This window comes from Natrix helvetica (assembly GCF_964273705.1).
Source record: "Natrix helvetica genome assembly, chromosome: 15".
Taxonomy (NCBI): domain Eukaryota; kingdom Metazoa; phylum Chordata; class Lepidosauria; order Squamata; family Natricidae; genus Natrix; species Natrix helvetica.
In genome coordinates, this window is record NC_138565.1 from 7,890,287 (window position 1) to 7,914,301 (window position 24,015).

Sequence of the window (24,015 nt, forward strand, 5' to 3'; positions counted from 1 at the left end):
GGGAATAGGCACCAGAGATCAATTCCTTGCGTGCCCAATCACACTTGGCCAATAAAGAATTCTATTCTATTCCACATTATTCATCCTGAGCTAATCAAATCATGATCGTTGCGCTTGCACAAACCCGTTGCATAGCCAGCAATGGAAACCAAAGGTTTGCATTAGCCGGGTTTTGCAGGTTGCGTGCTAAATTCGGCATCTGACCTGGGTTAAGAGCGTCGTCTGAACAGCCCCAAGCGTAGGAAGAGCCGCGGCGCCTGAAAATTTGCAAGAGGATTTGCAAAGCGCTTTTAGCAGCCAACAGGCGCCCGAAAGACGTGGCGTGACTGCCATCTAGTGGCGGCCGGGAGCTCCGCAGCCCAGAAAACAATCATTGATGTCCAGCATGAAATCGTGATTAGATTACAGATCACGAAGGGGAGGCAACTCAGGGCGGAGAAGCAGGCGGGTACCAAGAAGAGGAGTCTAAAAAAGAAAATGTAAACCTCCACAGGGAAGAAAGAGAGGGAAGGAGGGATGGGGGGAAGGTTTGCAAGCATATTGTTGTGTTTTTCAATCCAAATCTGAGTTTTTCCACCCGTCTATTTCTAGGATTTTTTTTTCTTTAAAACCCAACTTCTTTCATGCATTGCTTACCTAAACATTAAAAAAAAAACAGGTTTAGGGTGTTTTTGTTATTTGAGGTTTGTACCTGGGTTTGTGTACGAACCCTTGGTTTTTGCCATTATTTGCTAAACAACTAAATTGCTAAACAATTAATCCCCACAACACTGTCAAATTATCTACTAAGACTGTATTATTATTATTATTCTCTTCCTTCCTAGTACCTATCTCTTCCCACTTATGACTATAAGCATTTTGCTTGTATCTTTACAATTAATATTGTTCTATTTGTTTCCTAGTATGATTTCATTGCTTATTAGTAACCTATGAGTATCACTAAGTGCTGTATCTTATTATTCTTGATGAATGTATTCTATTTTATTTTTCTTTATGTACCCCGAGAGCATTTGCATCAAAGACAAATTCCTTGTGTGTCCAATCACACTTGGCCAATAAAGAATTGTTTGTTTGTTTATTTGGATTTATATGCCGCCCTTCTCCAAAAGGACTCAGGGCGGCGTACAACATTAAAAAACACACATCCCAAAAGTTTTTTAAAAAATTAAATTATTAAAAAAATAATTAAAAATTAATTAGAATTGGAATTCTATTCTATTCCATTCCATATCCTATCCTATTCTATTCCATATCCTGTTCTATTCTATTTTTAAGACACGTTGTGGCCCACCTTGCTCTCCTCTTCCCCTCAGCACGTTGCCGTGGGGGATTTGACAAACCACGGCTTTGCAAAGTTAATCCTGGTTTATAAGCAGCTCTTAAAACTCAGGTCTGTTAGTTAGGTTCTGCAGCGAGCTGCTGCGTCGGCAGAGGGCGCTGCTGAGTCCGCGCCCGCCGCGCGCTCGGGGATGACGACATCGGTCAGCGCCTCAGCGCGGGGGCCCAGCCCGTTGCCACGGCAACCGCGGCAGGGCGGCCTGCAAAGCCGGGGAGGGCCCCGTTTTAACCCCGCCGGGATGTTCGGGGACGCGTCGACCGGCGCCCTGGACGTGGAGTCGGTGTGGAGGACGGACCAGGGGACCCGATGCGAGGAGGTGGGGGCCGCTCTGCCCTGCGGGGCGTGGGACTACAAGTCCCATCCTCCCCAGCCGCGGCCCCGTTGACGTTCAAATCCCATAGTGCGCAGCGGCGCAGAGAGGGTGGGTGGGTGGGAAACGCCAGAGGCGACCCTTCCCGTCGCCCTCGCCTTGATTGCGGATGATGGGCTATGGTGCCATGCCAGCACAGGGAAGGGATGGGAATTGTGGGTCTGATATTGAGGATACTGGCGGTGCTCAGTTGGGGGCTGTGGATGATGGGGCTTCTATTTGGAAAGCCCAACCTCATTGGAGGGCAGTGGATGATGGACCTTCTATTTAAAACGACTAATGTCATTGGAGGGCAGTGGATGATGGGTCTTCTATTTAAAACGGCTAATGTCATTGGAGGGCAGTGGATGATGGGTCTTCTATTTAAAACGGCTAATCTCATGGGAGGGCAGTGGATGATGGACTTTCTATTTAAAACGGCTAATCTCATGGGAGGGTAGTGGATGATGGACCTTCTATTTAAAACGGCTAATCTCATGGGAGGGCAGTGGATGATGGGTCTTCTATTTAAAACGGCTAATCTCATGGGAGGGCAGTGGATGATGGGTTTTCTATTTAAAACAGCTAATCTCATGGGAGGGCAGTGGATGATGGGTTTTCTATTTAAAACGGCTAATGTCATGGGAGGGCAGTGGATGATGGGTCTTCTATTTAAAACGGCTAATGTCATTGGAGGGCAGTGGATGATGGGTTTTCTATTTAAAACGGCTAATCTCATGGGAGGGCAGTGGATGATGGACTTTCTATTTAAAATGGCTAATCTCATGGGAGGGTAGTGGATGATGGACCTTCTATTTAAAACGGCTAATCTCATGGGAGGGCAGTGGATGATGGGTCTTCTATTTAAAACGGCTAATCTCATGGGAGGGCAGTGGATGATGGGTTTTCTATTTAAAACGGCTAATCTCATGGAAGGGCAGTGGATGATGGGTCTTCTATTTAAAACGGCTAATCTCATGGGAGGGCAGTGGATGATGGGACTTTTATTTGGAAGGGTCAACCTCATTTTGGGCTGTGGATAATGGGGCTTTTTATTTGCAACGGCCAACCTCACGGGAGGCTGTGCATGATGGGCCTTGTGTTCAGAAGATCCTTCTCTTCCTTCCCGCAGAAGACCACCCAGACCATCCCCGTCCCCACAGCCGAAAAGGTGGCCCAGACCCACCAGAGCCGCGAGGTGGGTGTCCAAGCGGACCCCGAAGCCAGCCCGGCCCAGGCCCTGCCCCTCCCGCCACCCCCCTTGGTGGACTATGCCGGCCTGAGGGCCTTCCTGCAGCGGGTGGAGGAGCCGGTCATCCGCGAGCTGGACAAGAACTGGAAGAGCCACGCCTTTGACGGCTTTGAGGTCAACTGGGCGGATCCCAACGAAACGGTAACGGCGCCTCCAACACCGACCGACTCTTCCGCGGCGGAGAACCCTCGGGCGGTGGGGGGGGTGTTGGTTTAGGGGGATCCCCCCTCCGAGGGCGTCCCTCACCTTCTGCGGAAGGGCCCAAGCCGAGGGGCAGAGGGGTTTTCCAGCCCTGGCAAACGAGATACAGGTTGTCCTCGGCTTAACAACAGTTCGCTTAGTGACTGGTCGAATTTCCACTCTTCTGACTGTTGCAATCTCCCCCTGGTTAGGTGACTTGCATGTAGATGCTTCACCGATTCGCTTTGATGACGTTCGCAGTGTCCTGGGGGGTAGGGGGGGTGTCACATGATCCCCTTTTCGGACCAGCAACATCAACGGGGAAGCCAGATTCACTTAACGACCGTGTTCCTAATTTAATTTAATGTTTGCTTAACAAACGTGGCAGGCAGTCGTAAAACGGGGCAAAGCTCCCTGGAAAAAAAAGTCACGCGTAGCAGTGTAAATTTGGGGTCTAATTGTGGTCGTATATCCTCTTGATCTGCAGGGGCTTCTCCTCAGCCAGCCCCCCCCCGCCGTGCTCACCCCCCCCCCTCCCATCTTCTTCCTTGCAGGTGTGTTGTGCCCACAGCCTGTCGTACCCGGAAGCCCAGGAGTGTAACCTGCAAGTGACCAGCGTCTCCTGGAACGCCACAGGGTCCGTCCTTGCCTGCTCCTACGGCCGGTGAGCAGCCCTCACCTCACCATTAGGGTGCATGTCCCCCTTTCAGCCGTCCCGAATGGCTCTGCCTCCTTCCCTCCCTCCTTTCTTTCTTTCTTTTTCTTCCTTCTTTCCTTCCCTCCCTCCCATTCCTTCCCTCCTTCCCACCATTCCTTCCTACCTTTTTTTCTTTTCTTCCTTCCCTCCCCTTTTCCTCCCTTCTTTCCTCCCACCATTCCTTCCTACCTTCAATTCTTCTTTCCTTTTTTCTTTCCTTTTCCCCTTCCCTCCCTTCTTCCCTCCCTCCTTCCTTCCTTTCTACCTTCCATTCTTCCCTCCCTTTCTTTCTTTTCCTTTCTTTCTCTCTCTCCTTCCCTTCCTTTCTCCATCCCTCTTCTCTCCTTTCTTTCTCTCTCCTTCCCTCCCTCTTCTCTCCTTTCTCTTTCCTTTCCTTACGTCCCTCCCTCCTTCCTTCCTTCCTACCTTCCATTCTTCCCTTCCTTTCTTTTTCTTTTTTCTTTCTCCTTCCTTTTTTCCCCTTCCTCCCCCCTTTCTTTCCTCCCTCCCTCTTCTCCTTTCTTTTTTCTTTCCTTACGTCCCTCCTTCCTTTCATTCTTCCCTTCCTTTCTTTCCTTTCCTTTTTTCTTTCTCTCTACTTCCTTTTTTCGCCTTTCTTTCCTCCCTCCCTCTTCTCTCCTTTCTCTTTCCTTCCGTCCCTCCCTCCTTCCTTCCTTCCATTCTTCCCTTCCTTTCTTTTCTCTCTCTCTCGCTCCTTCCCCCCTTTCTTTCCTCCCTCCCTCCCCCTTTCCTTCCTCCTTCTCTCCTTTTTTCTCCTCTCTTTCTCTTTCTTTCTTCCAGACTGGATGACGGAGACTGGAGCTCTGAAAAATCCTTTCTCTGCACCTGGAATCTGGACCGCCGAGCGCTGAATCCCCACCGCCCGGATCTGGTGGTCGAGATCCCCAGCGCTCTCATGTGTGTCTCTTTCCACCCTCAGCAGCCTTCGCTCATCGCAGGCAAGCTTCTTGGACCCTCTCCTTGACCCTTAGGCCAAGACCGGAAGTGGGGGGGGGGCTGAACATCCTCCCCGATTCCTAAAACGTCCTGCCGGCTTCCCCATTGCCTCTTCTCAGGAGGCCTGTTCAGTGGAGAGGTCCTGATCTGGGACACCAGCAGGCAGGAGGACCCCTTGGTGTGGAGGACGGGCATGACCGACGATACTCACACCGACCCCGTGTATCAGGTAGGGACGGGGAAGGGGAGAAAGTCCGGCTCCCTTACGACTTCCTGAGCTCTCTGATCGCTCCTTTTGGGCCTCAGGTCAGCTGGCACCGAGACCCCCGGCAGCCGCGCACCTTCCGCGTCCTGAGTATCTCCACAGACGGGAAGATCCTGGTGTGGCAGGAAGAGAAGGATGGCGTTCTCCGCCCGGCCAGCGGTTTCGCTTTTGTCCAGCAGCAGATTCCCCGCAGCACAAAGCTGAAGAAGGTAGGTGTTGGGAAGGATCCTGTTGGGGAGAACCTCCACAGCCCGGGGCAGTCTACGCTGACTCCTGAAAAGGGTGTGTGGCCATCTGGCAAAGAGACTTTAGAGAGTTGGAGACACGGGACAGTCTTAGGCGAGGCCTGCTGGCAGTTGTGAAATTCAAAACTTTCTCCTATCGGCTCTGTGGGTGTGGCTTGGTGGGCGTGGCTTGGTGGTCATGTGACCGGATAGGTGTGGCTGCACAACTGACTCACACACAGCGTAAAAGCAGCTGGACTTCAGGCAAAATGTCCCATAACAAGCAGGAACCTCGCAGAGTCCCAGAAAGCTCAAAAACCAACCGTCAAGTAAATGACTGGATTTCCTTTGAAACTTGGCTGGAGTCTCATGAATTAATTAGGGCATCTTTGGGAAACTTGACACAAAACTCTCACACTTTACATAAAAACAACACAAAAGCTACACAACTGACTCGCACACAATGCAACAACAGCTGGACTTTCACACAAAATGACTCCTGCAACAAGCAGGAACCTCACAGAGTCAAAGAGAGCTCAAAAAACAACCGTCAAATAAATGACTGGATTTCTTTTGAAACTTGGTTGGAGCCTCATGAATTAATTTGGGCGTCTTTCGTGAACCTGACACCCAACTATCTCACTTTGCACAAAAGCTACACAACTGACTCACACACAAGGCAACAACAGCTGGACTTTCACACACAATGACCCCTGCAACGAGCAGGAACCTCACAGACCATCAGGCACAGCTGATTATCCCACAGCTGTACTTTTTTAAAACTTTTTTTTAGCATTTTTTTTTTTTGCGACCTGTTCGGGTAAATAGGTAGTAAAAAATATGCTAAAACAAAAGTTCTGGCGATTAGAGTTAGCGTTTATTACCTTTTAAGGTCCTTTGTTCATCTTTGCAGAGACTCATCGGTACGTTGTCTTAATTGCAGCCGAGAGAGGGCGGGGGGGGGGGCGCAGGCTGGACAGGGCCCCAAATTCCCACTTGATTTTCCCGGTGTCCTTTTTTTCAATGTTGTGTTTTCTGCTGCTGTGATGCCTAGACTTTTTTTTCGTCTCCCCGACCCCCCGACCCCCACCCCAGCATTCTCGAGGAGACGCGGTGGTGGGCGTGACCTCCCTCTCCTTCTCCCACTTCGAGCCCAGCGTCTTCGTCAGCGGCACGGAAGGCGGCTACTTGATGAAGTGCTCGACCGCCGTGGATACGGCCGCCCTCCTGCAGAAGGGCAGCTCCGTTCCCCTCAGGGCCCCCGCCCAGTTCAGCTTTTCCTCCCACGGAGGCCCCATCTACAGTGTCAGCTGCTCACCTTTCCACAGGTAAGGCCTGGCGGCTACTGCCGCTGCTACTACAACATCTGGAGCACAGAAAGGTTTTCAGGAACCGACGATCGGGGTCGGCGATCTCAAATGTGGCAGCTTATAAACTCGGGGTTATAATTAAGCATGTTGAAATCCAGGTAATAATAGAATTGGGAACGACTAGCATTTATGTGCGAGGGGAACCTTTACCTTTGATAATCCAGGGGGGGACGCAGGGACTCAGTGGCTAAAACGCTAAGCTTGTCGATCAGAAAGGTCGGCAGTTCGGCGGTTCGAATCCCTAGCGCTGCGTAACGGAGTGAGCTCCCGTTACTTGTCTCAGCTTCTGCCAACCTGCCCTCTGTCCCCAAATATAAGACCTCCCCGGGTAATAAGCACAATTGGGCTTTTGAGCTCATGCGCTAAAATAAGCCCTCCCCCGAAAATAAGCCCTCCCCCAAAATATTGCAACAGCAGCAGCCATGAGGTGACCACGCTTGCTGCCTCCTGCACCCCAAAAATATTAAGACCTCCCCCAAAATAAGGCCAAGCCCTTATTTTGGGGGTCAAAAGAAAATAAGACCCTGTCTGATTTTTGGAGAAACACGATAGCAGTTCAAAAGCAGGTAAAAAATGCAAGTAGAAAAATAGGAGCCACCTTTGGTGGGAAGGGAGCAGCGTTCCGTGAGCCTTAGGCGTTGAGTCATGCCGGCCACATGACCATGGAGATGTCTTCGGACAGCGCTGGCTCTTCGGCTTTGAAACGGAGATGAGCACCGCCCCCTAGAGTCAGGAATGACTAGCAGAGATGTTGTGAGGGGAATCTTGACCTAGTAATCCAGGCAAACATAGTTGAAGGCCGTAGGTAGCCCTGGCCTAGGGTTTATGTTCTCCCTTTCCAGCGAAAGGGGCAAAATTAAACCTGCCCATTCGGGTGTCAAGAGTGAAGGGGAAAGATACACCTTTTAAGAGTAACAACAAAACCTGGATTTGAACTTGTGGCTTCAAACATCGCCATGATACAAGATTTCTCCTGATTCAAGATCTTTTGGGCTGTGATTCTGGGCTGCTGGTTTCATTTTGGTTCTTTTAATGTGCAATGGTGACTAGAGACACCTTATAGCAATAGACTTATATACAGCTTTACAGTGCTTTGCAGCCCTTTGTAAGCGGTTTATTGAGTCAGCCTCTTGCCCCCAACAATCTGGGTCCTCATTTGACCCACCTCTGAAGGAAGGAAGGCTGAGTCACCTTCAGCCAGTGAGAATAAGGCCAACGCTTATTTCACGGGTCAAAATAAAATAAGACACTGTCTTATTTTGGGGGAAAGACGATAGGTGGGTCTGTAGAGATGTGTAGATAAGAGATTGGATGGATGGATGGATGGATGGATGGATGGATGGATGGATGGATAGATAGATAGATAAAGATAGATAGATGTATGTATAGATAAGAGATTAGATAGATAGATGTGTAGATAAGAGATTAGATAGATGTGTAGATCAGAGATTAGATAGATAATGTGTAGATAAGAGATAGATAAATAATGTGTAGATAAGAGATTAGATAGATGTGTAGATAAGAGATTAGATAGATGTGTAGATAAGAGATTAGATAGATGTGTAGATAAGAGATTAGATAATGGGTAGATAAGAGATAGATAAATAATGTGTAGATAAGAGATTAGATAGATAGATCTGTAGATAAGATTAGATAGATAATGTGTAGAAAGAGATTAGATAGATAGATGTGTAGATGAGATTAGATAATGTGTAGATAAGAGATTAGATAATGTGTAGATAAGAGATTAGATAGATAGATAGATAGATAGATAGATAGATAGATAGATAGATAGATAGATAGATAGATAGATGATAGATGATAGATGATAGATGGATAATGTGTAGATAAGAGATTAGACGGAGATAATGTGGATAAGAAATTAGATAATGTGTAGGTAAGAGATTAGATAATGTGTAGGTAAAATATTAGATAGATGTGTAGGTAAGAGATTAGATGTGTAGATAAGAGATTAGATCATGTGTAGATAAGAGTAGATCATGTGTAGGTAAGAGATTAGATAGATGATAGATAGACAGACAGACAGACAGACAGACAGATAGATGATAGATAGATAGATGATAGATAGATGATAGATGTGTGGATAAGAGATTAGATAGATAGCAATAGCACTTAGATTTATATACCGCTTCATGGTGCGTTTACAGCTCTAAGTGGTTTACAGAGTCAGCCTGCTGCCCCCAAACAATCTGGGTCCTCATCTGACCCACCTTGGAAGGATGGAAGGTCGTCAATCTTGAGTCTGGTGAGATTTGAACTGCAGCTAGCAGTCAGCTGAAGCAGCCTGCAGTACTGCACTCTAACCACTGCGCCACCTCGGCTCTTATGAATTATTACGAATTACGGGCACTTGCGGAATTCCAGTGGAGTGTAAGCCGTGGGCTCTAAATGCTATTCTCTCCCAGGATTTTGGATTTGCTTACATAAAACCTGCTCTCCCCCCCCCCCCCCCCCGTTTCCCGTCCCCAAGGAATCTGTTCTTGAGCGGAGGGACGGACGGACACGTTCATTTACACTCAATGCTGCAGGCTCACCCACTGCTCTCCCTTCAGCTGTCGAAGAAATATATTTTCAGCGTCAGGTGGTCGCCCGTCCGGCCCCTGGTATTTGCAGCTGCTTCCGGAGAAGGTACGGTTGCTTTGGCTAGCTGTGGGGAGGGGGATTTGTCATATGGGGTGGGTGGGGTGGGGGTGTCTGGACGTGGTTTTTATTTGAGCTTGCAAGTTGGCTCACCTCATCCAGGTGCGGGTAGCGAGTTTGGTACTTCAACCTACGATTTTTCTTACTTTCAGATGCTTTCGGTTGAATATTTACCGTATTTTTCGCTCCAAAAAAGACGTGCATTTTCTCTCAAAAGTGGATGGAAATGTGTGTATCTCTTATGGAGCGAATATTGCCCGCCGCACAAACCCACCGGCCCCTCAATCTTCGGCCAGTTTTGGCCTTCGCACGTCCCGTTTTTGAAACAGGACGCTCGGAGGCCGAAAATGGGACTTGTGGAGGCCGAAAATGGGGCACACGCGGCCGAAAATAGGAGTGCATCTTATGGCGCAAAAATATAGTAATTAATTTGTACTGTTAGTTTAATCTTTGGGCTTGTTTTCCAGGGGAAGTGCAGCTTTTTGACTTTGCAAAGAGCTCCCAAAAGCCCTCCATCTCAATCAGGCAGACGACCGACCAGGCTCCCGTCTACTGCTTGGAGTTCAACCCTCGGCAGACTCAGGTCCTTGCCGCTGGAGACGCCAGCGGGACGGTGAAGGTCTGGCAGCTGAGTTCGGATTTCACCGAAGAGGGCCCGCGCGAGATGAGCCATCTCGACCAGCTCGCAAACGAAGTCACCGATTAACATGGCCAAACCTTGCCGGGTGTCTTTAACACAGAGATGCTTCCAGTCGGGGAGCGAAAGTCTTGTTTGTACAAGTGTGTGTGTGTGTGTGTGTGTTGGAGAAGGTTGTAAATAAAGACTAAGTAAAACCACAATTCTGAGTGGCATTCTCTTTCAAGGCTTAGCGGAAGGGGCTTTGCGTTTTGTCGATGGACAGAATCCAAGAGAGGAGAATGTTAGGGATGTAACCCTAGGCTTGGCTTGGCAATGTATATAAGCTATGATTGTAACAAATATATCTGTTACTTTAAATGTTAAAGAGATGTAATTGGCTTGTTACCTTAAGCAGCCATAAGAGGGAGCCAGAATGGCTGTTAGCTCTCTGTTTGTTAGGCGCTGATCGGTGCATTGTGAGGTACTGTGTTTTGCTACTGTTAGCTACTTTGTGTGCTAGACTATTAACTGACTGATTGAACCGTGTGTGACTTGGACTGTAAATTGGACTCAATGCCTCTATATTTCCACATAGTAAACTACTATATTTTATACTATTCAGTATCCCTGTATGCTGGTTTGTGTGTGTTCTTGCATACCTCTCATTACGCTTCTCTGCACACTCGCTCTCCTAACGAGGAGCTTGCTTACTTAAAAGGGATTTCTCTCTATGCTCCGGAGGCGTGAAAGCAGGGGTGAGATTCAGCCGGGTTGCACCGGTTACAGCGAACCGTATGTTAATTTTGCACCCGGTTCGCTGAACTGGTCGTTGCAAGGACTGGCTGGCCCTGCCCACACCGCCCCTCCCAGGAGTCTCCACGCGGCCCGTTTTGGATGCCATGTGAGCGCAAGGCACATGCGGAGACTCTGGGAGAGCGAAAATGGGCCTCCCGGAAGTCTGGAAATGAGTCCGTTTCTGGCCTCCGGAAGGCCAGGAGAGGGCCAAAATCCCCCACCAACATCAAGGTGCAAGAGGCTGAGTAGGCCATTCCCATCATAGCCACACCCACCCAGCAACTGAGCAGAGAACCAGTTGCTAACATTTTTCAATCCGACCCCTGCGTGAAGGAAACCCTCAATTTGGACTAGCAACTTTTATTGAAGCACACACGGTGACATTATTTTTTGTTGTTGTTCGTTTGTTTCCTTAGACCTAAGGACGGAGGCGTTAAGCAAAGCGTTTTTAAGGTTACATGGGGATTGGTTTCGAGCACGAGACGGGGAGACATGCAAAGAGCGAAGAAGCCAAAGATGCGCGAGCGCATTCTCGGGGATCGGCGGGGTGGGTTGAGGGCGGGGGGGGGGGCGAGCGCTGGCAATCAATTCACGAAGAGGGAGCGTGTGAATTCGACGTAGTCGTAGGCAGAGGGAAGCTCTCGGCCTTTGCTGTCCATGTAGGGCTTCATGTGCGAGATGCAATAATCCGCTTGTTCCCGGGACAGATTCTGGAAAGGCAAAAGAGACGAAAAGGCACCGTGAGGGTTGGAGAAACAAGGTCAGGGAATTGAAAGGAGAGAGAAATCTTTTGAAATGTCTGCCTGCCTCCCTGCGTAGAAAACCTCTTCAGGAGGAAGGAACGTAATCAATCACCGAAGAAACGATGACGTCCTGGACGGTGACAATATTGGAAATGGTTTCACCCACTTAGTGACGTGTTCTACTACTTTATTCAGGTTTTTTCTCTCAGTAGAAACTGGGCCTCTCCAGCTTCTGTGCTAGAGAAGCTGTTGTGGCCTGCAAGCAGAACTGGCAGCAGACTCAGACGATGAGATTGGGAAAGAACTTGGGCCAGTTCTGGAGCCTCTGATGGATGCTCTGCGTCGGACGTCCAACATTTCCCAGCCCCCGGAGAGGGAGCTGCCTTTGGAGGCTGAGATGAGCGAGGAGGAAGAGGAACAGCTGGGGCTTGTTCCAGATGCGCATATGCGCATATAGGATAGGGGAACAATGGAGGACAAGGAGCCCGTGGACGTTGAATGGCCCCTCCTTGGCCGGAGAATAAATAGAAGGAAAAGGGAGTGGTAGTCGTAGAAGACAACAGTTCGTATTTCTGAAGATTTTGCTCATTGTGTTTCATGCATCAAAGACAGCTTGCCAGAATTTCAATTGCAGCCTTTCAGCTGGGAGCAATTATTGCATTACACACTGGTGCTGATACTTTGGCTTGTGATTCCATCTAATGACAATTCGGTAGACACCAATTGAGCCCAACATTTATCTTGTGAAGTGAGACATTTGTTAAATGGGTTCTGCCCCATTTTACAGCCTTCCTTGCCACCATTGTTAGGCGAATCATTGCGGCTGATAAGGGGAATCTGTCTTCCCTATTGGCTGGTCAAGAAGGTCACAAAAGAGACCCTGAGACACAGCAACGGTCGTAAGTATGAACCGGTGGCCAAGCATCTTGAATTTTGATCAGTGGGAATGCTTCAAAAGTCTCAACTGAAAAATGATCTTAAGTCATTTATTTCAGGGTCATAACTTTGGACGGTCACTGTCAGTGTACAAGAAATTGTGAGCTGGGATAGCCGTAACAAGTCAGCCAATGGGAACTGTTTGATGACTAAGAACCAGGATCTGTTGTGAGCCATGTCAGATGGCTCGGAGCCTGGCCATGGCTTAGCTGAACTGATCTGTATAAATATAAGTTCTGTGCTTATAGATGCTTGTGCTTCTTGTCCTTGTAAGAGCTGCATGGGTATTGTATACCTGCATCATGTTTTATGTTACTGTACGTAAACACGTTTCTTCTATAAATAAATCCTGCTGAATTATTTACTTGTGTGCTGGATGAAATCTGCCAACTCAACAGTCGCTAAGCGAATTGTAAGCCGATGCTAAATTCCCCCCTACCGCCCCCCCCCCAAAAAAATAACCCCCTTCCCTTACTTGGTAGAGTTCTTCCTTGGTCACGTAGGGCTTGCCCTCCGAGCTGAGGGCGCGGAAAGCGCTCTCTATCTCCTCGCTGGACTTCACGTTCTCCGTCTCTCTGCTGATCATGAAGGCCATGTACTCCTGCAGAGACACGTGTCCATCCCTGCCGGAAAGAGGGGGGAGGGAATGTTGGAGATGACCAGAGAGGGAATTCTGGGAGTTGAAGTCCGCCCACCTTAAAAGTTGCCATGTCGAGAAACGCTACCGTAAAGTTTTGGAGCGAAAAACGTACGGGGGAGTCCTTGAAAGCTCTTACCGATTTGGATCAACCGTGTCGAGAATAGCCTCGAATTCCGGATCCGGTTCTCCCTCCTCCACCATGGGCAGATCGTAACCCAGGGAGCGCAGGCAGGATTTAAATTCTTGGTGGTTCAGGCGGCCAGATTTATCCTTGTCGAAGTGCCTAGGATGAAGGAATTTATTGCATTTTTATTGGCTAAACTAGGGGTCGGCAATCTTAAACACTCAAAGAGCCATTCAGACCTGTTTCCCGCAGAAAAGGAAGCACCGGGGGCCACAAAACGTGACTATTTCCTGAGTGGCCACAAAACTAGCTATTGAATTAGTAGTTGAACTAATTAAAGGTCCTGTTTTCTTTTGAAACTGTTCTTTTCTTGGATTTATTCACGGCTGGCCTACCGGGGTGAAAAAGCTCAAATCAATCGCATGCCGGCGAGTGTGGCACATATTTTGAGCGACGGGGAGCCGCAGCAGAGGGATGAAAGAGCCACATGCGGCTCCAGAGCCCTGGCTGCTGACCCCTGGGCTAAACCTTTTGGAGAGAGGCTATGAAAGAATCTCCAAATGTTGCTTTCATACTCAGAAAAGATTTGCTGGGATTTAAGACACGTCTATAACCAGGTTGCAGTCAGCTATGACCAGAGGTAAGTATTCAGCCGGTTCGGACTGGTTTGGCTGAACCGGTTGTGGCAACCTTGTCACTACGTTAATTGGTTGGTCAACTTGAGCTTATATTCTGAGTTATACAGCAGACTGAACAGTTCCTTATCTGACAATGATTTACTGCGCATGACGTAATACGTCACACATTCCTTTACTTTCTTTCTGATCTTCGTTCGTTCACCTGCCGAAGGAAGTGGGCAACATAGCTCTTGCCAAAATGTAAGATTGAGATAGTAAGATTTGTATTATTTTATTTTATATTAAAAGTTGTTTATTAGAACATGTTCTTGGATTTTATTTTCTGCTTATCTGGAAATATGCTGCTTGGAAAGCCGACGGTCCATACCTCATTAATTAAAGGGGGGGAAACGCCCTCCTTCACAAACCTGCCGAGGCCCCACCCAGTCTCCATGCCTACAATGGTGAAACTAAGGCACATGTGCCGCAGGTGACACAATACAATAGCAGAGTTGGAAGGGACCTTGGAGGTCTTCTAGTCCAACCCCCTGCCTAGGCAGGAAACCCTATACCGTTTCAGACAAATGGCTATCCAACATCTTCTTAAAGGCTTCCAGTGTTGGGGCATTCACAACTTCCGGAGGCAACTTCTGTTCCACACGCAGAGCCCACTCTTCAGGCATGCAAACCATCCCCCAGCTCAGTTCCATGACACGCATGTGGGAGGGGTGGGGTCGCAGGCTGTTTTGGATGCCACGTAAGTGCAGGGCCCGCACTGAACCTCTGAGAGGGCGAAAAATGGGCCTCCCGGAAGTTCCGGAAATGCGCCAGATTCCGTCCTCTGGAGCCTGGGGAGGGCAAAAACACACACCCGCCGTGGTGCAGGAGGCTGAGTAGGATACGCCCACTGCAGTCATGCTTACCCAGCAACCGGGCAGAGCACCGGTTGCTAAAAATTTTACGTGGGAGGCGCAGGGGCGGGGCGGGGCGCATTGCATTAGGGGTGTGGCTACATGCGTGCACACACGAATTGCGTGATTTTGGCACGCAAGGACAAAACAGTCAGCCATCGCTGCTCTAGGCCAAACTATTTAGCCACTTTTTCCAAGCCGCACGTGTGAGCAAAGCGTATACGTGGAAGGCGCGCATGAAGCAGGTGTGCGCGTACGGTGCGAAGCGGTGGTAACAGCCGCTGCCTTTTCCCAACTTAAACGTGGCTCAAGTTTAAAAACAGGACAGAGGGAGGGGGCAGGTTTAGGGGGGCAAGACGACCACCCTAAAACCAGTGCAAACGTACTTAAACATCATGCTGAATTCCTTCAGAGCTTCTTCGGTGACACCGGTGGTGTTTCTGAAAAGACAAGAAAAATGTGTTCACTCGGCGAGAGGTTGGCCTTAAAATGGCAGCGGAGGGGAGGAGCGCCCGTCTCATCTGTGGGAAAAGATCGAGGGAGGAAATCTCGCTCCCCAAGCAGAGAGAGTTTCTGCCTCTTAACGCATTTTTTGGGAGTATAAAGACGCACCTTTTCCCCTCAAAAGAGAGGGTGAAGATCTGGGTGCATCTTATACACTGAATACAGCATATTTTGCCTCCCGAAACCTCAATCCCTTTGCAAAATGGCCATGCATAGCTTTTAGGAGGCTTCCAGAGTGCTCCTGGGGGCTGGGGAGGGCAGAAATGAGGGAAAAATGGGTCTTTTTTTCTCGTTTTTGCCCCCCACCCAGCCCCCAGGAGCACTCTGGAAACCTCCTAAAGGCTATGCGTGCAATTTTTTTGACAAAAAACAAAAAACGGGCCATTTTGGGGAGGTCTGCAAAGTGCAAAATCTTTTTTTTTTTTTATTTGCCTCTTCGAAGTCTTGGTGCGTCTCATACTCCGAAAAATACGGTAAATCAGTTGCCCCGATATGGTGGTTTGAGAACTGTTTTATGGGCTGGAGGGAAAATAAACCTGAACGATGGTTCCCCCCACCCACCCCTCTTAAGGAGAAATGTACTTGTCAAGTTTAATGTCTTGTTTGGTCAACCCCCTGAGTGTCTCTGGAGATTCCCAGTTCTCCAGGTCAGGATTGTCCCAAATGTGTTTTTTCCCCCCCCAAGAAGCAACTGGACTTTGTGGGGTTTTTCGTTTGAAGGCGTTTCTCTTCTCATCCATGAAGCTTCTTCAGCGAAACGCCCCGCAAAGAAAACCAGAATGTCCAGTTGCCTCTTGAGAAAACACCTTTGGGTCAACCAACGTTTGAAGAACTGCCAGAAACTGCACAGCTCCCCAAAGGAGGCTCCAGCTAAGTAATACATGCTGTGGCCCGCCAGCTGTCAGCGGAGCTGGTGGCTGATTCGAACGATGAGGAGGTTGGGGAGGAACATGGGCCAGTTCTGGAGCCTGGGGAAGGCTCTGATGGATGCTCAGCGTCGGACGCAGAGATAGAGCGAGGGTCGTCCGACATTTCCCAGCCACCGGAGAGGCCGCTGCCTTTGAAGGCTGAGATGAGTGAGAAGGAAGAGGAACAGCTGGGGCCTGTTCCAGATGTGCATATGAGCAGATAGGAGAGGGGGACAATGGAGGACAAGGAGCCCGTGGAAGCTGAATGGCCCCTCCCTGTCTGGGGAATAAATAGAAGGAAAGGGGAGTGGTGGTCGTAGGAGACAACAGTTCGTATTTCTGAAGATTTTGCTCGTGGTGTTTTGTGCCCCAAAGACTGCCTTGCCAAAACTGACGTCTGTCTATTTCTCTCTTTGAACTGAGCCAATTTGCAGCCTTCCGGCTGGGAGCTCACAACCTTGCATTTATCATAACAAGCCAAACCCCGCCCCCCAACAATTCCAGGGTGGCTGCCCCCACCTGGCCTGTATCTGCTGCTCCAGATTGTGCTGCATTCTCATGCCGAGTTGATCCAGTTGGTCCCACTGCTGGGCCAGCCCCACCGTGCTGTGCTCGGTGTACTTGTTATCCAAGATCAGAGCCTCCTCCATAGCCGCCCCGAGGTCTTCGATTTTCTTCAGCTGGCTCCTCATGGCTCGGATCTCCTGGTGTTTGCGCTAAAAGGGGGGAAAGGGAGAACCGTGCACAAACCGTGCACAAACCCTGCAAGGACCCCCCCCCACCTCCCTCCCCCTACCCAAAATAGTGCAAAGGCCTGGAAGGAACTGTGGTGGCCCGCCAGCAGATTCAGACAGTGAGGAGGTTGGGGAGGAAGATGGGCCAGTCCTGGAGTCTGGGGAAGGCTCGGATGAGGGCTCTATGTCGGAGGCAGAGATAGGGCCAGGGCCGTCCGACAGTTATCAGCTGCCTTCGGAGTCAGACATTCAATGAGGCAGAAGAACAGCTGGAGCCTGTTCCCAGTGTGAGTTGCCAGATGAAGGGAACAGCTAAAGAACAGGGGTCTGCTTGGGAGTAAAGCCACAGGTGGAACGGTGAATGGCCCAACTCCGTTAATCTGTTAATGAACAAGAAATACACACCTTGGTTGCTTCGAGCTGAGACTCCAGGGTGCCGGATTCTTCCACCATGCAAGACCTGAAGAGAGATTTGGCATGAGAGAGGAGTCTGCAGCCAGTGCAAGAAATGGGGCTCGGAATTAACCCCCTAGCCTCTCTTAAGGACGGGTCTGTTTGGTTGAAATTAAGGCGCTGTTGCCCTGAGCAGCAGCGTGGTAGAAGGGTTGCAGGCACCAACCTAGAGAATGGGAGTCTTGCTTAAGGCAGGCAAACCAACAACTCTGGGTTGCTGACAAAAAGGATCTTTAGAAACCATTAAAAACAAGAAAAAAACTACACAAAACAAAACAAATACACAGAGTGCACGTCCCACCTCTTGTTTTTCAACAGGGAAAAATGTAGTGTTTACAGACTGAACTCTGGAATAGTTATCCCTTGTTAATCCAATGCGCATATTGCCTGTCTGACTATTTACAGTGGTGGCCAAGATTGTGGAAGACTTTTGGGAAAAAGTGTATTTTCTAAAACTAGCTAATAACACCACACCATTTTGGGGGGGGGGAGTAATACCGTAAGAATGGAAAGATAATTTAATCAAGAACGTAAGGCAGTAACTTTCACGACGGATTTGCTACTAGAATAGCAGTTCTCAAGAAGGAAAGTGAAACACGTAGAAAAAATGAGATATACCAAAATTATCACTCAGTTGGGCAACCTTTAGCATGGATTATTGGTCTTGCGACGTCTTCCCATGGAGTGAAACAAGTCCTTTAGTTCTGCAGGTGTTACAATGTGAAACCAAGATTGAATGATGGCTTCTATTAACTGGGTTTTTATTGCTGGGTGGCTTCTGACATAACTTTTCATAGAATACAGATAATTGAACAAACTTTGTTGCATTACATTCTTGATTTAAATTATCTTTCCATTGATATATAATTTTATGGTACTACTAAAAAAAAAAGTGGTCTTATTAACCATCAAATCTCAAAAATACTTTCCCCAAAAGATTTCCACAATTTTGGCCACTACCGTGCCTAGGAGACGTATCTCTGGTTTCAACTCAATGTTTTGTTTATCATTTCCAGCCAATTTTGTATTTTCTCCCAGTATTCTCTTGCTCTACTGCACCTCCACCACATGTGGGAATAAGTACCTGGCATCTGACTGCATTTCCAGCACTTAGTGGACGGGTTACTAACCATTTTCACCAGTCTTGCAGGTGGCAGATGCCACCTGTAAAACATTTTATAAAGATTTTCTTTGTATGCCGAATCCATAAGTCAATTTGTAGTTTCTGTCCCAGAATTTTTGCCATTTCTCCAATTCTATATTATAACCGAAATTTTGTGCCCAAACAATCATCGTTTTTTAAACTATTTCTTCGTCCATTTTATGGTTCAATAAGTAATTATATATATACGAGTGTGTGTGTGTGTGTGTGTGTGTGTGTCAGGCCTTGTATTTGTGCTGATAAATAAATAAAGGCACAAATTTATTTATTTAAATATCAGCACAAATACAACACAAATATAAAAAGGCAACATTAAAAATATGGTTTTCTGCCTGGATGGTCTCCTGCAGTGAACCGATAGACAGAAAGGGGGAGTAGTGAGTTTCGTCCCATATTTGGGCATACCAGGGATTGTAACACACACACACACACACACACACATGTATGTATGTATGTACGTACATACATACATACATACATACATACATACATACATACATACATATGTGTTTGTGTTACAACCCCTGGTATGCCCAAATCCCAGTAAGGGTATGGCTCGCTGATGTGAGCTAAATAGCTTGAAATAGATCTATACTAGTCTCCCTTTATTTATTTATCAGCACAAATACAACATATATATATATATATATATAAAATCAGTTTTTCATCCGGGTTCTCCCCTAGGAGAAGTGGACGCTGATTACACACACTACATTGTGTGTGTGTATGTGTGTGTGTTTATCCATGCAGATAAAATGCATCACACAATCTAGAAACCCGATCTTGCAACGAGAACGATGCACGCGACCCATTCCTCCTTTTTAATTGCTCCTCTCTACACGAATAAAAAGTTTGGTTTCGGGAACAGTCAATCTTGCAAAGACAGGGGGGGAAATATCTTTTTCAGAACCAAAGTCTGGTCTGAAGTTTTGAGCTGGGGGGGTTCCAAGGTCACTTCCGGTCCTAGGTTAATTTCAAGCCCCATTTCGCCAACCTGAGTTAAGGGCAGCAAAAAAAGAAAATAAAATTCATGCAAATTCTAAAGTGCCAGTTTCCTGCAGCCTCCCCCCCCCCCCCCCGGAAGCCTGCCATACACACACACACACAAGCCGCGAGTAAATTGCTTGAGATGAGTGGGGGGGCTTGTCAATGAGAGGCACAAGGCTTGAGCGAGGCTTTGCACACGCAGCGTGACAGGGGGTGGGAAACCTTTGCACAAACAGCTGGCTCGGTTTGCACACTCCCCGGTGGTAGGACAGCATCTTTTCAAGCAAAGAAAAAAAAAGCAAAAATGCCTTAGCATCCGAGCTGCAGCTGGGCAGGGCTCTTTTTAAAGTGACCCAAAACGACCCACCTTTTGGGTTACTCTACTGCAACTGAAGGATTTTTCTTGCCCATTTCGATCGAAAATGATCCATCTTTTGTGTTAAAGGTTCCCCTCGCACATATGTGCTAGTCGTTCCCGACTCTAGGGGGCGCTGCTCATCTCCATTTCAAAGCCCAAGAGCCAGCGCTGTCCGACGACGTCTCCGTGGTCATGTGGTCGGCATGACTCAATGCCGAAGGCGCACGGAACGTTGTTCCCTTCCCACCAAAGGTGGTTCCTATTTTTCTACTTGCTTTCGAACTGCTTGAAGCTGGGACAAGTAATGGGAGCTCACTCCGTTACGCGGCGCTAGGGATTTCAAACCGCCGAACTGCCGACCTTTCTGATCGACAAGCTCAGCATCTTAGCCACTGAGCCACCTATATCTTTTGGGTTACTCTACTGCAATTTAAGATTTTGCTTCCTTTGGGCTCTTTTTGATTGAAAACGATCCATTTTTTGTGTTGCTCTACTTTAATTTAAGGATTTTTTGTTCCCCGGGGCTCTTTTTGATCGAAAACGATTCATCTTTTGTTCTGCTCTCCTGCAATTTAAGGATTTTTCCCTCCTCCCCAAACACCTAGTAAATAAGTACTTGACTAGGTTTTTAAACTTTGGAAATGAACCAAAGGCAAAATTAGCAGGGGGAGGGGGGGACATCTCAAAAATCCAGATTAAATCCCAAAGCGTTCAAACTTGGCAAGATGGATGGAGTCCCATGGGCAAGCCAGTTTTGGTTCACTTTGAAAGTCGAGAGCCCTGTCCGGAAACATTCGTGGTGAAAAATACTCGGTGCGCACAAAAACACATCTCGGCTACTGTGTGGGCGAGCTTCACTTCCTCGGTGCCCCCCCCCCCCCGTGAAGTGGAGAGGATCCGGCTAGGGGAAATCAATTGGCAGGCTCACCCCACCCCAGCCCCAACCGTACCTGCCCTTCTGCAACGTGGAGGGGGCAGACTTTTCGTTTTGCACGGGTTGTTAAAATTCCTGGGCGCTTAAGAGAAGGGATGCTCGATTTTTAACAGGTGAGTCTCGCTCGCAAGCGTGGGGAGGGGGAGGGGAAGCGTCATTGTCAGTGTGGCAGGTAAGTGATCACAAAGCAGTTACGTGGCCTGTTTCAAAAGTGGTGGGGAAGCCCCCCCCCCCTCCCACAATCCACCCGCCTTCCTTCCCGCCAAGGGCGTTTCACAGTAGTGATCGGTTAGTTCGAGAAGAAAAAAAAGAAAAAAAGAAAGAAAAAGGTAAGCCGAGCTTCGGGGAATTAGGAGTGTGCAAGTTAAAAAAAGAAAGAAAAAGAAAACGAAAGGGGGAAAAAAAAAAACACAGCGAGGTAAGAAAAAAAGGAGAAAAACCTTCCAGACAGATCATCCCCAACTTCATACTGATAGACGCGAACGACACGACGGTAGGCTATGCTATTCAAAGGAAAGAAACCGTGTGAAATTCCAAAACAGGAGAAGGGAGAACATGGAGCGCGCACACACAAACACAAGCACACACAAGGGAACAGGTGGCTTACAACGCTTGTCCAAGGTCAACACTCAAGTGGGGTTTGTTTTAAAGACATAATCTATTTCAAATTCTCCCCTCAGGACGCTGCTACATGCGTGCCAAAACAACCAGGTATATATAGTCTCCTCAAAACCCTCCACCAGCAACTTAAATCGCTCTGGTCAGCTTAAATTTCTTTTTTCTTCTGAATTCTATTCCATTCTGAATTCTATTCCATTCTGAATTCTATTCCCTTCTGAATTCTATTCCCTTCTGAATCCTATTCCATTCTCTTCTGAATTCTATTCCATTCTGAATTCTATTCCATTCTCTTCTGAATTCTATTCTATTCTCTTCTGAATTCTATTCCATTCTACATTCTATTCCATTCTGAATTCTATTCCAGTCTGAATTCTATTCCATTCTGAATTCTATTCTATTCTCTTCTGAATTCTATTCTATTCTCTTCTGAATTCTATTCCATTCTACATTCTATTCCATTCTGAATTCTATTCCAGTCTGAATTCTATTCTCTTCTGAATCCTATTCCATTCTCTTCTGAATTCTATTCCATTCTGAATTCTATTCCATTCTGAATCCTATTCCATTCTCTTCTGAATCCTATTCCATTCTCTTCTGAATTCTATTCCATTCTGAATTCTATTCCATTCTCTTCTGAATTCTATTCCATTCTACATTCTATTCCATTCTGAATTCTATTCCAGTCTGAATTCTATTCTCTTCTGAATCCTATTCCTATTCCATTCTCTTCTGAATCCTATTCCATTCTCTTCTGAATTCTATTCCATTCTGAATTCTATTCCATTCTCTTCTGAATTCTATTCCATTCTACATTCTATTCCATTCTGAATTCTATTCCAGTCTGAATTCCATTCTCTTCTGAATCCTATTCCATTCTCTTCTGAATTCTATTCCATTCTGAATTCTATTCCATTCTCTTCTGAATTCTATTCCATTCTCTTCTGAATTCTATTCCATTCTGAATTCTATTCCATTCTGAATTCTATTCCATTCTACATTCTATTCCATTCTGAATTCTATTCCAGTCTGAATTCTATTCTCTTCTGAATCCTATTCCATTCTCTTCTGAATCCTATTCCATTCTCTTCTGAATTCTATTCCATTCTGAATTCTATTCCATTCTCTTCTGAATTCTATTCCATTCTCTTCTGAATTCTATTCCATTCTCTTCTGAATTCTATTCCATTCTACATTCTATTCCATTCTGAATTCTATTCCAGTCTGAATTCTATTCTCTTCTGAATCCTATTCCATTCTCTTCTGAATCCTATTCCATTCTCTTCTGAATTCTATTCCATTCTGAATTCTATTCCATTCTCTTCTGAATTCTATTCCATTCTCTTCTGAATTCTATTCCATTCTGAATTCTATTCCATTCTCTTCTGAATTCTATTCCATTCTACATTCTATTCCATTCTGAATTCTATTCCAGTCTGAATTCTATTCTCTTCTGAATCCTATTCCATTCTCTTCTGAATCCTATTCCATTCTCTTCTGAATTCTATTCCATTCTACATTCTATTCCATTCTGAATTCTATTCCAGTCTGAATTCTATTCCATTCTGAATTCTATTCTATTCTCTTCTGAATCCTATTCCATTCTCTTCTGAATTCTATTCCATTCTACATTCTATTCCATTATGAATTCTATTCTATTCTCTTCTGAATCCTATTCCATTCTCTTCTGAATTCTATTCCATTCTACATTCTATTCCATTCTGAATTCTATTCCAGTCTGAATTCTATTCCATTCTGAATTCTATTCTATTCTCTTCTGAATCCTATTCCATTCTCTTCTGAATTCTATTCCATTCTACATTCTATTCCATTCTGAATTCTATTCCATTCTCTTCTGAATTCTATTCCATTCTGAATTCTATTCCATTCTCTTCTGAATTCTATTCCATTCTACATTCTATTCCATTCTGAATTCTATTCCAGTCTGAATTCTATTCTCTTCTGACTCCTATTCCATTCTCTTCTGAATCCTATTCCATTCTCTTCTGAATTCTATTCCATTCTGAATTCTATTCCATTCTGAATCCTATTCCATTCTCTTCTGAATCCTATTCCATTCTCTTCTGAATTCTATTCCATTCTGAATTCTATTCCATTCTCTTCTGAATTCCATTCTGAATTCTATTCTCTTCTGAATTCTATTCCATTCTGAATTCTATTCTATTCTCTTCTGAATTCTATTCCATTCTGAATTCTATTATATTCTGAATTCTCTTCTCCTTTTCTGAATTCTCATCTGAATTCTCTTCCATTCTCAATTCTTCTCTTCTCTTCTGAATTCTATTCCATTTCATTCCTATCCTATTCCATATTTTCTATTCTATTTTGAATTGAATTTTACATTATTTTCTATCTTATCCTATCCATCTTATCTTACCCTATTCTTTTTTTAAAAAAAAACAGGCCACCTGTTAGCCTGAAGGAGTTTCTCTTCATGCGCACACAAATTCTGTCTAGCAGACAGAGGGTCGTTCCCAGCCGTTTCCTACTTAATCTATGGGGCTGCGGTCTAGTTTCCACTCAGAAACGGATGCGGCTGTTTTCATGAGCCGCGAGAGACGTGGCTGTTTGCGCTGCCAATCCTCCCAAGCATCCCTGAATCCTGACTCCTTTTTGCTTGGCCCTGGCAGCTGCTGCTTTGAACCCGGACGGGCTAA

The 24,015-nt window shown here is 46.6% G+C and overlaps 2 protein-coding genes across 10 annotated transcripts in view; one reads left to right on the plus strand and one right to left on the minus strand.

The window, feature by feature from the left end:
- The first annotated feature begins 1,515 nt into the window (after positions 1-1,515).
- DYNC2I2 (dynein 2 intermediate chain 2) lies at positions 1,516-10,597 on the plus strand. The gene is made up of 9 exons (XM_081967525.1): positions 1,516-1,655; positions 2,821-3,081; positions 3,675-3,784; positions 4,619-4,776; positions 4,894-5,003; positions 5,081-5,248; positions 6,359-6,591; positions 9,125-9,282; positions 9,762-10,597. Exons 1-9 carry the CDS (start codon positions 1,578-1,580, stop codon positions 9,998-10,000), a joined length of 1,515 nt encoding a protein of 504 aa, XP_081823651.1. The 5' UTR covers positions 1,516-1,577; the 3' UTR covers positions 10,001-10,597.
- Positions 10,598-11,052: 455 nt separating this feature from the next.
- Positions 11,053-24,015, minus strand: part of SPTAN1 (spectrin alpha, non-erythrocytic 1) — a gene marked incomplete at its 5' end in the record, with an annotated part of 98,667 nt that continues 85,704 nt past the window's right edge. For 5 of the 9 annotated variants that reach the window (XM_081967601.1, XM_081967600.1, XM_081967599.1 and 2 more), the window contains 6 exons: positions 11,053-11,418; positions 12,863-13,010; positions 13,164-13,310; positions 15,066-15,119; positions 16,611-16,807; positions 17,231-17,285. In XM_081967601.1, the coding sequence (XP_081823727.1) occupies positions 11,293-11,418; positions 12,863-13,010; positions 13,164-13,310; positions 15,066-15,119; positions 16,611-16,807; positions 17,231-17,285 (727 nt within the window). In that variant the 3' untranslated portion in view covers positions 11,053-11,292. Of the gene's footprint in view, positions 11,419-12,862; positions 13,011-13,163; positions 13,311-15,065; positions 15,120-16,610; positions 16,808-17,230; positions 17,286-21,159; positions 21,223-24,015 lie in introns of all 9 variants that reach the window. The other 4 variants (XM_081967597.1, XM_081967595.1, XM_081967593.1 and 1 more) reach the window with 1 other exon arrangement.

Coding starts and splice junctions, on each gene's coding strand:
- DYNC2I2 (XM_081967525.1), top strand. CDS start 1,578: ATGTTCGGGGACGCGTCGACCGGCGCCCTGGACGTGGAGTCGGTGTGG. Junction 4,777..4,893: donor GCAGCCTTCGCTCATCGCAG/GCAAGCTTCTTG, acceptor GCCTCTTCTCAG/GAGGCCTGTTCAGTGGAGAG. Junction 9,283..9,761: donor TGCAGCTGCTTCCGGAGAAG/GTACGGTTGCTT, acceptor CTTGTTTTCCAG/GGGAAGTGCAGCTTTTTGAC.